Source organism: Osmerus mordax, chromosome 7 (genome assembly GCF_038355195.1).
Source record: "Osmerus mordax isolate fOsmMor3 chromosome 7, fOsmMor3.pri, whole genome shotgun sequence".
Classification (NCBI taxonomy): Eukaryota; Metazoa; Chordata; class Actinopteri; order Osmeriformes; family Osmeridae; genus Osmerus; species Osmerus mordax.
Window position 1 is genome coordinate 4,777,042 of NC_090056.1, and position 16,541 is coordinate 4,793,582.

The 16,541-nt window shown below is 47.7% G+C and overlaps 1 protein-coding gene across 1 annotated transcript; it reads left to right on the forward strand.

The window, feature by feature from the left end:
• Window positions 1–329: 329 nt before the first annotated feature.
• On the forward strand, window positions 330–13,919 carry LOC136946002 (EMILIN-3). The gene is made up of 6 exons (XM_067240167.1): window positions 330–906; window positions 9,456–9,578; window positions 10,127–10,440; window positions 10,664–11,004; window positions 11,547–11,897; window positions 12,177–13,919. The coding sequence occupies exons 1-6, from the start codon at window positions 722–724 to the stop codon at window positions 13,308–13,310; spliced, it is 2,448 nt and encodes an 815-aa protein (XP_067096268.1). The 5' UTR covers window positions 330–721; the 3' UTR covers window positions 13,311–13,919.
• The last annotated feature ends 2,622 nt before the right edge of the window (window positions 13,920–16,541 follow it).

The following is a 16,541-nucleotide window of genomic DNA, read 5'->3' on the forward strand; positions in this document are numbered from 1 at the left end:
GTGCATGTGTGTGAGAGCGAGAGAGAATCAAGGGGCTGTTCTACCCCAGTATGGGTAGCGTTTCAGGGCAGTGGCCAGAGCTGGAGTTGGGGAGGGATATGCAAATGTCTCCCTGCCTGCCCCCTCCGAGGCAGGAGGGGAACACACAGCTCCTGCTCACACACGGCACAGACGACTGGAAGCACCGGGCTTACTCAGCAGATCCCTTCCACTCACTCACACACCCACACACTCCGACTCACAGACATCCATTCGCATGAGCATGTGCGGATGGACCTGTGGCTTTCCTAGAGACCCCGACACCCTCTCTCTCTCTCGCTCTCTAACTTTCTCACTCCCTCTGTTTTCAATTTTCCTTGTTGCTTTCGATCTCTCTTTCGGACTTTCTTTCCGGAATCCTCCCCCAACACACCTTGGTGTTGTTTTTCTCTGCTTCCGATCCTTCTCCCTCTCCTGTCTCCCTCCTCCAGGCGCCTTCCTGTGCGCCTGTCACTCGCCGACCCTCCAGAATAGGTGAGGACTAGGGCAGGATGTTTTGGATGCTCCAGAAGGCTGGCCTGCCTGTCTCCTTTAGGGCTGACTGAGGACAAGGACTGCAACTCCATCCAGAAGGAGAGGGTCCTCAAGCGCAGAGCATCTGTGACACCAAAATAATACTACATCAAAAAAACGAGAAGAACTTTTCCAGAGCTTTCCTTTGGCGGCGTCCGTAGAGAGCAAGATGAGGTCCGCTTCTCGCCCAGTGGCTCTTCAGTCCTTCGTCCTTGGAGTCCTGTTGTCTGTGGTGGATACCAAGGGAACCTTCTATGGAGGCCACGCAGCACCTTTCTACGGGAGCAGATACAACCTGTACAAAGCTGGAGTCAACCCCCTATACACACCAGGGAAGCCCATGACCCGTCACAAGTAAGTACACTTCAACATAAATACCTTCTGGTTAATTGAGTTGTTACTGTAGATCCAGCCGTGTTCTGGATTTATAGAACACCTTACCAACTGATAAGAATGTTTTGCATGCGATGCAATGGGAGACCCACCTTCGACTGTCTTTCCCAAGTGAAATACGTCCCATTGCGACTTATAGGAAAAGGTTTTCGGTTAGTGGATCGGCTCAGGATCCCTGTCTGATCTGTGTTTCTGTTTCTCTTTCACACACAATCCATCTGTGACTGGCGAAAAACAATATGGGGAACCAATGACATGGCACATTAGCAGAACAAAGGCTCCATTATGAGGGTTACGGTACAGTCGAAAGGAGGGCAGAGCTGATGACAGGGATATTGATTGGGGATAGGCGTAGTGTGTGTGTGAGTGTGTGTGTGTGTGCACTAAGGAAGGGGGTTCATTTAGATGCAGACATACAACTGTGTACCCTGAAGCTGAAGAGGGAGGTGCTGCCATGCAAAGCAAAAACACGTTTCCTCAATCTAACTGGACCCAGAGCTTGACAAGCGCATTGGATACCAAATACTAGACCGTTTCATTTGACCATCAGTCGTACCATGATAGGATCTGGGGTGGTATGCTTTGATCCTGGTCTGGGAAGTGAATCACCAAAATGATTCCACTGTAGAAACTACTGTATTTAACGTCGATACTCCTCCACCCCTTATCTTAACTTCAAAGCAAATGACTTACATTTCTTCTTGGGGTATCCACATTCGATTGTTGTTGTTTTTCTTTGTACTGCTAGTACTTGTACAAGAAGTATTACTAGTATCAATCGTGTTTTCACGTTATTATAATGTTGTTGTATTCTTAGTTGTAATAGCAGTTTTAGTAGAAGAAGTTGTGGTAATAGTAATAGTTGTCATACTAGTAGCAGTATCAGTAGTGGTAGTAATAGTATTGTGTGGGTTGAAACCGTAACAACCATCGACATTGCCAGATTTGTGGGTAGAACACTTCCAAACCACATCACCACCATTTCCACAGTAATTGACAAATTACAAATATACACAAGGAGTGTCTTGTGTGAGATATTCCCAGTCAGATATATGTTGGGTGAAGCATAGTCAAAGAGATCTATTTGGCCTCTGCATACTTTGTTTATGTTTTTTTTTTTTTGGTTTTCCTCCCCTCTCCTCTCTTTCGCTTGGCTTCCTCTCAGAGTAGGACATCTTTGGACAGCTCCCAAGCTACCTGCTGCTTTTCTCAAACTGGCTTAGCAAACTGAATGACCCGGACCTACTTATTTTTACCCTCACCTTCACCCGCCCTCACCCTATCCCTTCTTCACACCCCCCTGGCCCCCTTCTCTCATAATCCAGCTCACCCTCACAGGCGCTCCCCTTCACTTCCCCTCTCACCTCTGTCCTCTCCATTCCCCTGTGCCCGCCTCACCCTCTCCAAAACTCCCGCCCTCAACTCACTTCCACCCCGCACCCCCACTTTCACGCCGCTTTCCTTCCTCCGCTCCTCTCACCCTCTTCGGTATCTTTTCCCCTGACAAACAGCCTTCTGCTCGCTAGAAGTCCTTGTTCCTCCTGTACCACCACAGCCCGCCTCCTTCCCTCTTTCTCTTCTGATTCTGCTTTCTTACCTTTATCCTACCCTGCTCCGCCCTCAGAATGTTTTTTTCTTGAAAACCTTCACATGGCTCTGTCATGAGAGAGGGCTAAAGGGGGCCCAGACCATGCCTTATGTATGTTAGTGGTGTTACATTGTTAGGTTTATGACACTGGCGCCAATAGGTTTAAATATATCCCCAGACAAACATGGGCATTAGTGTGCGACATGAACACACTCACACACGCACAGACTCACACACACACACACACGCACGCACACATACACACACACACACACACACACACACACACACACACACAGACAGACACACACTGAGCCCTGTGGATCTTCCAGACCTCAGCACCTGATGCATAGGTTTAGTTTCTGTCTGGGAAAGAGAATACGGAGCCTTTGAAAAATAGCACACATGTTTTAATATGACGTGTGTGTGCGTGCGTGTCAATGTCACACACGAATCCACGTTTGTGTGTGCACTTGCTTGTGTGCCTACCATCATGTTTAGGCCGTCCATGCAGCCTGGTCAACCCTGAACATGACCGCGAGCCATTAAATGTTTGACATTCCGTACTTCTTTTTTTTGCTGGATTGGAGAATGCGATCTGGCAATCCTTCCTTCATTTGGTGGGAACTTAGTGAGAGGAGATGTGGGCCATTCTTTATCAGTAGTGACATTTCAGACAATGACCATAATGAGTAGAGCTCTACTGTACTGTGTGTCTATCACTTTAGTGGTTGCAAAATGAGCACGGAGGGAGAGTTCACCCGAGTCTCTCTCCTGTAGGTCTCCTTTTATGAAAGAAACCGCATTAAATTTCTGGAATGCTTGTCTTGTGTCTTTTGGTCGTCTTTTTTTCTTGCCGATCATTGTGTCACGTCTGTCATCTTCGGAACAATGGAGATTGCAGCGGATCCAACTACTGTCGACTTTCGTCAAGCATTTTGTGAAAATCGTCTTTTATTGTGGTAAAGATTCCTTCCTCGACTTCATTTCCTGTGTTCTCGGATCCTCCCTCCCCTGGTCCCCTCCGAGTTTAGTAAAGATGATGATGTGCACAACCATGAGCCATGCATCTGGAGAATAGACATGCTAGAGCTGAACGACAAACTTTGCGATGTAACGCTACCGTGACGGCTGCACAAAAGGCACCGGCTCCTGTACTTTGAACAGCGTGTTTCTTCCTGTCAGATTACTGTAAGTCTACATACTGCAAGAAGCATCGTGAATTCATCATGCAACGAAGCAGGAAGGGAGTGCTGCGACCTGGTGATGTGATGATATGCTATGATTTGTTGTGATAACATTGCTCATGGAGCTGTTCAGTCCATGAGCTGCTTGCAGAGATAGGCCATGTAGCCTAATCAATTTACACACAATTATTTTAAGTACATCCCACAGGTATCCATACATGTAATTCTTTTGTGATTAACCACACTTAAACTACTTTACATCTTGTTAATTCCATTGATGTGGGTGCATCTTCAGCCAGAACTGATGTCCTGTGGCAGTGTGGCATATTGATTTCAAAAGAAGCATTAATTTAATGGCTAATGGTAATGAGAGCCTTAGTTGTAACATTGTTGCATGTGTTCTTGATGCACTACATTATCCCAAATTGTCTGGGGGTCTGGCTTTCCCTAAATACATAATATTCTGAAGTGATACAAATATGCTAACAGGATTTGTTCCCTGCTGAACTAATCTCATTTGCATGCAGGCACGCATACTTGGCCACCTGTGTACACAGTCATAAAAAACTCTAATCCAGTACAATTCATACTGTATATCTTTGTATGAATAAATTAGAGGCTTCAGAAAGGGCCTACACCAGCCAATGGATATCTGAAAGAGTTCCACTGATGGATTAGACAGGGGTTCAGAGCTCAGAGGTCAGTGAGTTGATGGAGGTCAGAGGTCGTGTGTCGCATGGTGTAGGTTTGTATTGTTTCTCTAGGAAGGACAGAAATGGATTCAGTGTCCAGCTGGGGGTCAGAGGTCAGCCTCACAACAACACCTCCACGCAGCTTTCTCACCACGCTACCTCACTTCTCACACTGCCTGACTCAGCCCACAGCCTCGCGTTTCCCAGGGACACAGCGCAAGTACGAAAAGATCTATCGACGGTTCGGTACTGTACAGCACCTACTTCGGGATCCACAATGTCAATCGACTGATTTTCCTGCCTTAGTGTTCTCCAAAACAATGAAAGACGACAGACAATGTAAGTGTTTTAGGGTTGAAGCAGTTCCCGGAAATATACAATATGCTGACATACATTATACAACATACTGCATATTGGGTACTTACATGGGTTTTGCCGAAGTCGAGGCAAATGCACATTGAGGGTGACAGATAATCTAAACTGTCTATTGTGCCCAACCATTCCTATTGGGGAAATAAAAGTGCTTTGGTATGCCTGTGCTAAGTTCCTACTAGTGCATGTACTGTGTATGTACAGTAATGCTATTGAACCACCAACCATTATACACATGCAGCCTAGCCTACAATCTAGAGTTAGATGAAGAAGAAAGGCTGTGGATATTGATACTGAGTGCAACAACAGTATTGTATGTTTCTTCATAATTTCCAAAATGTCCCCATTGTGGGACAAATAAAGGGATATCTTATCTTATACTGATCAAATGAATGGATATGATTCAATCTATCCTCTTGTCCTGTTCTAGGTCAATTCAATGAAACCCATCCTGCTTCAGAAAGAGGTAGAGAGTCTTTGGGTAAACGGGTGAATACCTAAACCAGAAACAGAATGGGAGTTGTCCGTGAGCTGACCCTGCCTGAATAAGACTGAGAGATCCCTCTGCTCCACCGCCCCGTCCCGCCCCCCCCCCCCTCCCCCAAAAAGAAAAATTGAAAAGAATGTCTGCTTTAAAACCTAATCAGCTGCCACAAGTCCAACGTACATCAGCCATATCATCAGGGGAGCTCTAAGACTGCCAGATGGATGGAAATCGTTTTCTTAAAAAGCCCTTGAAAAGAAAGAAGTTGAGGAAGGAAGGCGGGAGGGAGGGAAGGAAGAAACCACAGAGGGGATTATTTGCTAGGCTGTTATAATGGCCGTAAACTGTGGATGTGCCCCTCTCCTACAATAAATCTCTTCTTTGTCAATGGATGCAGTGTCGGGCAGTTAATCAAGAGCCCGGCAGGTGAGGGAAGCAGGTTGTTGTTAAACAGTCCTGCCTGTACTGGAGCTCCGTGGAGTCGTGACAAGAACGGAAACCATGGACAGGGAGATGGGGGGGGGGAGAAGAGGAGAGGAAGGTGAGCGTTGGGGACCTGACAGCAGAGCAGAGGAGGAAGTAGAAGGATTAGGAAAGGAGGAGCAATGAAAATGAAACAAGAGAAAGGGTTGGAAGAACGGGAGAGAGGTATGGAAAAATCTAATTGGGTGCATGTAGAGGGAGAACAGTGAGAGAGGTGAGCGTTTGTAGAGGGTGGAGGTCCAGCAGCAATAATATTTGCCGACGACGCTCCGTATGCAACCCCACCCCACCAGCCCAACCCCCACCACCTACCCCAAAGGGGATTCAGGAACTGTAACACAATACTGGAAATATTTACAGTGGGACCAGACCCACAGCAGAAAAATGACATGCTTGAGAAAAAAAAAAATCCAATATTTTGGGGGGAATGAGGTGAAAGGGGTTAGGAGCTGTCATGGGTGAACGGTGGGTTGGGAAAGCAGAGTGAGGAATGTGGAGTTAGGGTTAGCGGCTGGGACAGTGTGGCTGAATGGAGGTTAGGTTTAGGGTTCAAATGTGTTTTGCGTGGTTAGGGTTATGGTTGGGGTCCGAATCAGATATGGGTGGTTAGAGCTAGAATCTGTTCTGGTTGGTTAGAGTTAGGAGCTGCTGTGATGAATGGTGGTGAGTGGAGCTGAGTGATAAGTGTTTGTATTGTGGGAAAGAAGGGTGTTGGGATTTCGGTGGAATGTTGAATTGGTGGGCTGCTTAAGGAGGTTTGGGTTGTGGGTTAAATTATGACATTCAATAGCGTCAAACAGATAATACAATGTAGGACACATCTGTTTCGTTTCTGTCTTTTGATGCAACAGTTGAGAAATGTGGTGTGAGAATGGCTCAGAATTAAGCTTCTCCTCTCATCTCCCACCCTTAGTCACTCTCTCATCTCAGATCATTCCAGATCACTCCAGCTCATCCCTATTCCCAAGTGCCTATTAGCAGGCTTACTTCAAGGCTTGGACATCACTCAGAAAAAACACGCCAAGTCCAAGTTTTCACCTCAGAGACAACAGCTGAGGCCTGGCCAACACACACACTCACACACATACACACATTCACAGCTCTTACCCTGAGAGGCGCACATGTATAAACAGCCACACACATGCTTATAAACTCATACTGTAATAGAGACACATGCACACACACACACACACACACGCAGCTGTCTTTCATATTATCAGTTATAAAGCTGTCATAATCTTTGCACCTCAAACTGTATGGTCTCGGTGGGCATTCGAGCGCAAGGTCAAAAGCTTTATTTCTCTAATTCTATAGACCGTGTGTGTGTGTCTGTCTGTGTGTGTGTGTCTGTCTGTGTGTGTGTGTGTGCGCGCGCAATGGGAAGGGCCGTAGTTCATGTCTCACACATTGATGCTCTTTGCCTATCTGTCTTAAGATCTTCCTTAGAGACCCCTTTGTCTGTTTCTCATTGACCCCACAGAGCTACTCACAGCAATGCAGTTGACCTGAAGTTGCACTGACTTTACACTGCAGAGACACCAGCCTCATCTTCACCCAACACTGTAGAGAGACTGGCCTCATCTAAGATGTCTGTTTTCAGTGTCATGGACCCTGTTCTCCTCACTCTGACCGACACCTGCTAGGATGGAACATCTCTCAAAGAACCGAATGGCATTGCCAGACTTGTGAGACGACCATGGGAGGCCTGGAGAGAGGGAGAAGAAAGAGGAGAGGAAAGGGAGTGTTTTTGATTTTTTTTTTACTGTACATCTGGATTCCCAGTTTAGGCCTTTGTGTGTGTGAGACCGAAGGTCGCTGGCTCTCTGCAGATGTGCACCTGACAAACAAATCTGGGAGCACAGTCTGTTTTCACTCCTCCATCTCAACCTGTGGGTAATCCGAGAGGAGCCTCTGGTACACACACCCACACACGCACACACACATGCACACACAAACTCACAGACACCACACACACACAAACACACCACACACACAGCTGTCAGACTGTATCTGTAAAGCAGGTCTGTCGTCACTCACCCGATCCCCAGACAGCAGGCAGGTAGAACCCTTTAAACAGCAATATTTATGGAGAGGAAACTACGAAGAGAAAAATCCTCCACTTTTACAGTATGATTTTAAAACCAGACACTATGTGTTTATTGACGTGAATAAACGTGCGCGCGTCTTTGACTTTGACTGGCTTGGGAATCGTCAGCATATTCACCCGGCAGATTTATCGGAGCGAATTCTCTGTCGTTAAACAAAGTTGTGAAGTAAACCATCGTCAAACTTCTATGCTGTAAGGACAATGTGTTTAAGGACAACAACACTCAATTGTGTATTTCAAAGTAAATGAAAGGAACCAGCTGCAGGTAAAAAAACAATGTACTTCGCAAAGTACTTTTAACTGGACCATCCAGTAATACTTCAACAGCAGATTATGTATTAGCCAACCACTTCCTTTAAGGAACACAGCCTGGCAACAAGTTGTCATGTTTGGATGGAAGGAGCCCAGTTATTCATCGCTTCATCCACTTCTGTGTCAACACCAGGAGAGCGGTGGTCCACACACACACACACACGTACATAGGTGCTTGCGCACACGACACACACACCCACACATTCATGCACTCAGCAGTTGCCGAAAGCAATAGCGCAGTGGTTTCTCACAATGTCTGACAGGCTGTCCTCTTCCCCGCAGCCCTCTGAACCTGCTCACTTGGCTTACACACACGTTCTCTGCCTCAGAACGCCCCCTCTGTTCTCCTCCAAACACTTCTGTTTGCCTTGAAACAGCTGTGGAGGGGAATAGCGTTGCTGAACGTTCCCCTTTGACCTGAAAAAAAGCTTCACTTTTTGGTCTAAAGAGCGCAGATCATTTCCCGTGTGCAGGGGCCAAGGAACATTTAGCAGTTGCTATAGTTGCACTGGCGATAAAGAGAGAGAGAGAGAGCGTGTGCGTAATGCAATGACAGTCTATAGTGGTTACTGTGAAGCTTTTATGCATTTCTTCTGTGCTTGAACACTCACACTTCTCTGCTTCTTCGAAATGGTCGTTGGCTGTTTTTCAGATGACTCGTAATTCCCTAAATGCCTTGTGATGCTTGTGATTGTGTCGTTAAAGACTTGGCCACAGCACAGTGCAGCTGTGTGTTGGGTAAGAGAGGGGGAGAGACATTAATACTGGACAGCCCCTTCTCCATTTTAAACTGAATACAGGACTGTAAGAAACGATTGTGTGATGAAGTAAAGCATTTATGAATGCAATTGTAAGTAGCGTGTACTGTAACACAACTTGACCAATAGGTGTGTGAGTGATAATCACTTTCTAATGTTTATACATTGTACAACAAACCAAATTGACGTTGAGCAAACACAGGTATCTTGTTTCTTGATATTTCTCTCTCTCTCTCTCTCTCTCTCTCTCTCTCTCTCTCTCTCTCTCTCTCTCTCTCTCTCTCTCTCTCTCTCTCTCTCTCTCTCTCTCTCTCTCTCTCTCTCTCTCTCTCTCTCTCTCTCTCTCTCTCTCTCTCTCTCTCTCTCTCTCTCTCTCTGTCTCTCTCTCTCTCTCCTCTCTCTGTCTCTCTCTGTCTCTCTCTCTCCTCTCTCTCTCTCTCTCTCTCTCTCTCTCCTCTCTACCTCTCTCTCTATATATATATCTCTCTCTGTCTCTCTTCCTCCCTCTCCTCTTTCTGAATCAACAGAAACCATTGTGCGTATGTGGTCCAGAAGAACATCACATGCACCATGCAGGACGGCGTGGCCACATATGTGAAGGCGGAGTACACCACCAAGTGCATCTGGGGACAGAAGTGTCCTGTCGTTATGTAAGTCAACATGCACCAGTGGCAAGGTTGTGACGTCCATTCACAAAAATGTGGGTTCAGATATCTTGTTGCTGCTGCCCTCTAGTGTTTATGTGATGATCCAATGTGGAACTTGGAAAGTGTTTATACAATAAACACAATTACATAATTCAATGCGCAAAACAGGCCTGCAATGCTTAAAAAAGAAAAGTTGCCAGTAATTTAACTGAATATTTATTAACTAAATTAACTGGAATTTTATGACTTTTATGATTTTACAATGAGCCTTCATTTTAGCAGACAATCTAGACAATTGGACTAAAGTTGGATGTTGAGTGGTTAGTAGGAGACAAAGTAGAAAACTACAAGAGAATCTGTTTCAAACAATATAACCATAACCCTGTCCAGTGTCCACCACCATTCATGCCTTCAGGTACCTTACCATCTTGCTCAAATCCTTCTTGCTTGATTGAATTATGTGGCTTAGCTGACAGCAGCATGATGACACACTATATCTAAAGGTGTAAATTGACTATACCTGTGTCACATCTGTCTTTTCTCGTGTTTAGGTATCGCACGTTTTACAAGCCCAAGTACAAGGTGGGACACAAGACCATCTCTGAGCTGGAGTGGAGATGCTGTCCTGGCTACTCTGGAGATAATTGCTACGATGGACCCACCTCCTTACCAGACATGATGATGCCCCCCTTCAAAGGTGGGGCCCCTCACCGGCCCGGCTTGAAAGGCTTCCCCCACGGACACCCTCGGCCCCTACCGGACACCAGGCCCCAGACACCCGGGGGTCACCTGGAGCCAGGGAAGGCCTTCCCAGGACAGCCAGACCACAGGCCCATCCCCTCTGGACAGCTGCCCACAGGGAACGGCAAGTCCACTACTCTGGATGTTCCTTTCTGCCATGTAACAGCATGACTGTGAACAAGAACAGTTTCACAGGCCATATTCCCAATACAAAAACCCCCCCAAAATAAAATCAAACCACTGCAAAAAAAAAAAGGAAATAAAACTGTCTCTCTTCCCTACTCTCCTCCACCTCGCAAGAATTACTAACACTGAATCCTTCCATCTGTGTCCCTCCCCTTCCACAGGCCACAAGTATGGTGGGGTGTCCGGGGAGCGCCTGGACCGTATGGAGGAAGACCTGCGTCATCTGACCCAGGGTCTGGACACCCTGAACGGGGTGGTGGCCGGCCTGGAGGACCGCCTGCGGGTCTCCCTCCGCGAGGACACCAACAAGATGCTGGGGTCAGTCCTCTCCACCAGGCCCAGGCTCTCGGACTCCTCGGTGGGCTTCGGGGTGATCCCAGACGGGACGCCCGACGGCCTGGAAGGGGGAGAAGGCTTCCCTGGTTTCGGGGATCTGGCTGGGAGGGTGACGGAGGTGAAGGATGAGCTCCGGGTGAAGGGCCACATGCTGGAGGAGATCCAGGTGTGTAGAATCGCAGGGAGGAGCAGGGGAGTGTTTGTCCGTATAAAGAGTTTACATCGCAACCAAACTGAGGGGAGAGAGCTTTCTCACATTGTGATTTTTTGTTAAGAGAATCGAAAAGAACTACGGTTATTTATGTAAATAACTGAGCGAGTGAGTTTATACAGTCAGCTTAGTGAATTTATGCAGGGATCATTTACTCTAGCTAGCAAGGCACACTGTGCTAGGCTTTGGCCAAAAGCAATAAAATAACATTTTGGCATGGTCACTGATCATTTAAACCTCTCTCTCTCTCTCTCTCTCTCTCTCTCTCTCTCTCTCTCTCTCTCTCTCTCTCTCTCTCTCTCTCTCTCTCTCTCTCTCTCTCTCTCTCTCTCTCTCTCTCTCTCTCTCTCTCTCTCTCTCTCTCTCTCTCTCTCTCTCTCTCTCTCTCTCTCTCTCTCTCTCTCTCTCTCTCTCTCTCTCTCTCACTTGCTCTCTCTTTCCGGCGATTTCCCTCCACCCATCCTCCTGCCTCTCCTCCTCCTCCACCCGTCTTCCAGGGCATGGTGCTGGGCCACGAGGGGCAGCTCAAGAGGCTCCTGGAGACGGCCAGCGGCAGGCCCATCCCGGCGGCCGGCTACCCGTCCCTCATAGAGGAGCTGCTGGACGCCAGGCTGGCCGCCGTCCGGGCTGACATCCTGGACGGCTTCGAGCGCCGGCTGTCCACCCTGGAGGGCCAGTGCGAGGAGCGGATCGGGGAGGTGCAGAGACAGTGCCACCGGGAGCACATGAGCGGGCAGGAGCAGATGCAGCAGTCTCTGGACGGGAGGGAGACGGGGATCAGAGAGGAGCTGGGGACCCTGCAGGCTCAGATCCAGGGACTCACCCTGACGGAGAGCTGCTGCGGACAGGTAGGGGACGGCACGGTCTTGTTCGCCAGCGAGCGATGGGCGAGCGAGCGCTGGGCGATGGTAATAGTTAAAAGTCAAAGGTTCTCACTGTAATCTATAATATATTATATTCATTACAGGGACTCTCAGTTAATATGCATTTTGTTATCAGACAATGTAATACCAACTTTGTTTAAGTGATCAATAATAACTATGTTCATCCTCAAGTAACTTACTGTGAAGACACAATGAAATAGGTGTGCTTAACATGACTGACCGACACTGTGATGGTGTGTCCAGGTGAACAGCCTATCCCAGCGTGTCCTGCACCTGGAGGAGTCTGTGAAAGGCTTGACAGAGTCTCAGAGGCAGCTACAGACCGCTGTCACCGAGCAGAACATCCACTTTGAGACTCTGGTGGAGGCTCGCCTGGTGGATGTGGAGGGGCGCTTCAACGCCAGCGAGGCAGGGGAGCCGTTCCCGGGCTCTCTGGATGGCTTCAAGGCCCTCCTGGAGGACAAGCTGAAGACCCTGGAGGAGCGCGTGTTCGTGGCGGTGGAGGAGCTGAGCAACGCCACGGCTCCCGCTCTGCTGGAGGGCCAGGTGGTGCCGGCGCTGGAGACGGAGATCGACTCGGTGAGGAGGAGGGTGGAGGGAGACCTGGATGGGATCCAGAAACAGCTGACCGACCTGGAGCTGCTGTGCACCTCCTCCTGCAACCCCTCCCACCTCCCAGCAGGGGGCCTGGGTGGCGTGGGCGCGGGGGAGGACTGCGAAGAGTTGGAGGAGACGATGTCGGGCCGTCTGGACTCGCACGGCGAGCGCCTGGGGCGCCTGAACGCCACCCTGCAGGCGCTGCTGGCCCGCGTCGCCCAGGACGACGAGGAAGGCACTGTGCACGGAGAGATCACGCTGCTCAAGGTCAACATCAACTCTGTCAACCGCACCCTCAAGGGCCTGAGAGACTCCGTTAGCCTGTTCGCCAAGGACGTGGGCCACGCCAACGCCAGCTGGCAGCACAGAGAGACCCAGCTGGCCACGCAAATGCAGGGCATCACCCAGCTGGTGGGGCACCAGGCCTCCCTGCTCGGGGCCGGGGAGAGACGGCTGGCCCAGCTGAAAGGCGAGCTGATGGTTCTGAGGAGGAGGCTGTCCGGGGAGCTGCAGGGCTGCCGCAGCACGGCTCTGGGGGTCCAGAAGGAGGTGAAGGAGGTGGATAGCAGGGTGACCCAGGTGGAGGGTCAGTGTGGCAGCCTCGGGGAACTGGCCGACCACCTGGAGAGGATCAGGGCCGAGCTGGAGAGGCACTCAGACTCCTACCTGTCGCAGGTGAATGGGACACTGGCCAGCCACTCGGAACAGCTGTCTGAATTGAAGGGGGATGTCAAAGACTGCATAAGCAAGGGTTCAGCCAATCAGAGAGGAGACCAGTAGCACCTGAGCTACAGTGAGAGAGACTTGTGTGCATCTCATTTGTCTGAGGTGGTTTCCTCTGCTTGTCTCCTTTCCTTCTCCATCGACACACGTGCAAACGATTAGGATAAGTGAATGTAAGGTACAGTTAGAGGCCCGCTTCTTGATGTGTTTAGCTGTCCTCAATTTTGCAGACCAGTGTGAGGACAGAGGGGAGACAAGAGGAGGAACACTTTAGACTTGTGAGGCATACTTTTGGTTGTATAGTTGGGCAATATTTACCTTTCCTCCAAATTGTATTCAAAAGGGGCATTTTTGTCTGAATTGTATGTGGTTGTTCCATGTTCACATTTTATATTGATTCCAACTGACTTTTTAACTTATATGAAGAAAAAAGTGACTTGTAATTGCAATAATGTTGTATTAAAGATGTTTGTATCAAAACATATATGAAATGCAAATGATATCAGACGAATAAGCTGCTATGGGTATCTACTGGCAAGCACACTCTACTTTATCTGTGTGGACTCAAACTTGTCTGATTGTTAACAAAAATACTGTATGTCAACATGAATGGTGCTATACTTTTTTGCATACTTTTGTTTTACTTCTTAAAAATATGTACTTCTCTTTGGAGTGTATTGCTTGATTTCATTTCACTGGCCACCAAACCAGTGTCAGAACGCATAGCTACCATAATATCGACCTGAGAATCCAGAAAGTTCTAAGCATCACCTGCAGAGGGCAGGAAACACACACACACACACTCACGCACACACACCACTGAAAGACATCCGCTTTCAAAGTTTGCCTTTGGACACACCCCATGTCTCAGTTCACACGACAGTGAGAGCCAACCTGACAACAGCTAGCTGTCTAATACTAGGATATTAACAGCAATGTAAAACTCAGGCTAAACAGCAAGTAGAAGATATCTTTACCTTACATTTTATAATGATTTCAATCAAGGTGTGCATGTATTCATAGACACACATTCCCTCTCTGAAAGAGAGAGGGATGAGAAGCATATCTTTATGATATAAAAAGGAAACGGTTGATTTCCCAACAGTCCTTATTCACACTTCACACTGGGGCTACAGTACATTGCACATGGTACTCAACATCTGTCATCCAATCCTGTGAGTGGATTCTCTCTGTGAGCTTTCTTATTGTTCTCTAGACTAATCGGGAAAGTCAGCATCGACCACAGGGGTACACTCACTGTTGGTTTCCGAAATCGTAAGAGTACCATGTGATGAGTGCGTTTGGCGAAATGTACATAAGATTCTTTCCAAATGATTGCTGTGGAGAGAAGATTTGGGATTTCTACAACTGAAATCAAGCTAGGTTTCAGTTGCGTGGAAAGGTCAAGATGAAGTCAGTACTAGCAACACATGGGTTGAGCCGAATACTATGTGGGCAGCGGTCAGACGGGCAGCAGTCAGACGGTGCTGCGGCTCCCCGTGCATGTGTTGGAGGTCAAGGGTCGGGGCTGTGACGATCGGTGTTACGACGCTCACCAAGAAGAACGGCGGGATCTCACCATGTGGAGACAGCAGAGGGGATGTGACTCAGCGCTCAGAAGCTGCTGTCAGCAGGCTTAACAGAGCGTCAGCACATACCATGAAACATAAACAACTCTCGATGACCAAAACCTGCTGAGACGTTTGAATGAAAACCAGCGATATTCGAAAGGAGAGGTGTGAAAGAGTGGGTCCAAGAAATACAAAGATCGTTTGAAAAAAAATAATATGCTGAATGCATCCTAAAAAGTCACAGTTCATTCCCTCTTGAGGAAACCCTCCTAAGTTACTGCAGCAGCAGCTGCCAGTAAAATATGTTCCCATGGGCTTAATCGGTTAGGGTTGTCAGATTGATGAGGTAGATCAGCCCTGTGTGATTGGACACATCCTTCTCCAAAACATGTTGTCCATTCAGTTGATTAATGTTTGATCCTAAAATCAACTCCCCAAAATGGACCACTCAAACATGTCATCTTAGCATCTAGAGTTTTACATCAGTGATTAAAGTTACATACTGTAATAATAAGAGCCATAATTAGCAATGTCAATAAACAGCTACTGTATATGAAGTGTTCTGATCTCCAAAAAGGAAATGATTTTTAGATCCTTTGAGTTTTTTTGTGCAAGAAAACCAATTAAAGTGTCTCTGTTTGAAAGTAAACTATTATCTAAAATATCTAATAAACCATTCTACCAATTCAAAATGTAAGCAGTGTAACTGTTATGAGTGACACCGTCCAGAATGTCCATGTGATAGTGAAGGTAAAGGTGTGGTAAAAAAATGGAGGATGGAGAAGGAGAAGAACACAGCAGAAAGACGCTGTGGATGCCAGAGAGGGGAGAGAGATACTGGGTGACTAGGGAAGCATCTGCTAAATGAATGAAAACATCAAACGTGAGACCGACGATGCAATGACATGTTATCAGAGAGTGCAGGAGAGGGTCGAAAAAAGCTAAGGTGTGGAAAGAGAGACACTAGAGGAGGGGTCAGGGGAGTCAGGGACTGGGATAATCACGTAAGGCGGGGTCCATGGATGACGTGTGGGCGAAAGAGGCAGGGGGGAATGATGTCTGGCCATTGACACAGCTGGACTAGTGTAACCCTGTCAGGAGAGGAGAGATAGAGAAGAAAGGCCATGGACAGATGGCTGCCTCCTTTGTGACCCTGACAGGCGCTCAGGCAGGAGTCCCAACATAGGCAGTTTGACGTGCGGAGCCCACACAAACACGCGCGCACACGCAAACACACGCACACACACGCAAACACACAGAGCACGGTACTGTAAACAAACATGCACATAGAGTAGACATACACACACAGCATGGTGTGAGCATAGCCCAAGGGGCAGGGCGCAGCTGGACTGCCTGTCCCCAGCTCAATCTCTACCCTCCTTGGGGAGGCAACGAGGCACAGAGGGCCTGAGCCATCTCCTGGATGAGAGAGGACCCGAGAGGGGAAACAGGAAGATGGGAACACTGGGCATGATGTAGATACCAGATAGAAACCAAGACAGTTACTGCAGATATACACATTATGTTACCATGATTACTGTAAATTCATATGCATAAAGTACATGTCTAGTACAATCATACATTGTATCCTTGAACCTTTGATCTGCTTTTATAACCACTTCCACTGGTATTAATATATGTTAAAATGGCGACCACATGTCAATTTACACCTCTTTTCAACTTTATGATGACTAGGAACTTACATACCGTATTTTGA

Coding starts and splice junctions, on each gene's coding strand:
- LOC136946002 (XM_067240167.1), top strand. CDS start 722: ATGAGGTCCGCTTCTCGCCCAGTGGCTCTTCAGTCCTTCGTCCTTGGA. Junction 10,441..10,663: donor ACAGCTGCCCACAGGGAACG/GCAAGTCCACTA, acceptor CCCCTTCCACAG/GCCACAAGTATGGTGGGGTG. Junction 11,898..12,176: donor CGGAGAGCTGCTGCGGACAG/GTAGGGGACGGC, acceptor TGGTGTGTCCAG/GTGAACAGCCTATCCCAGCG.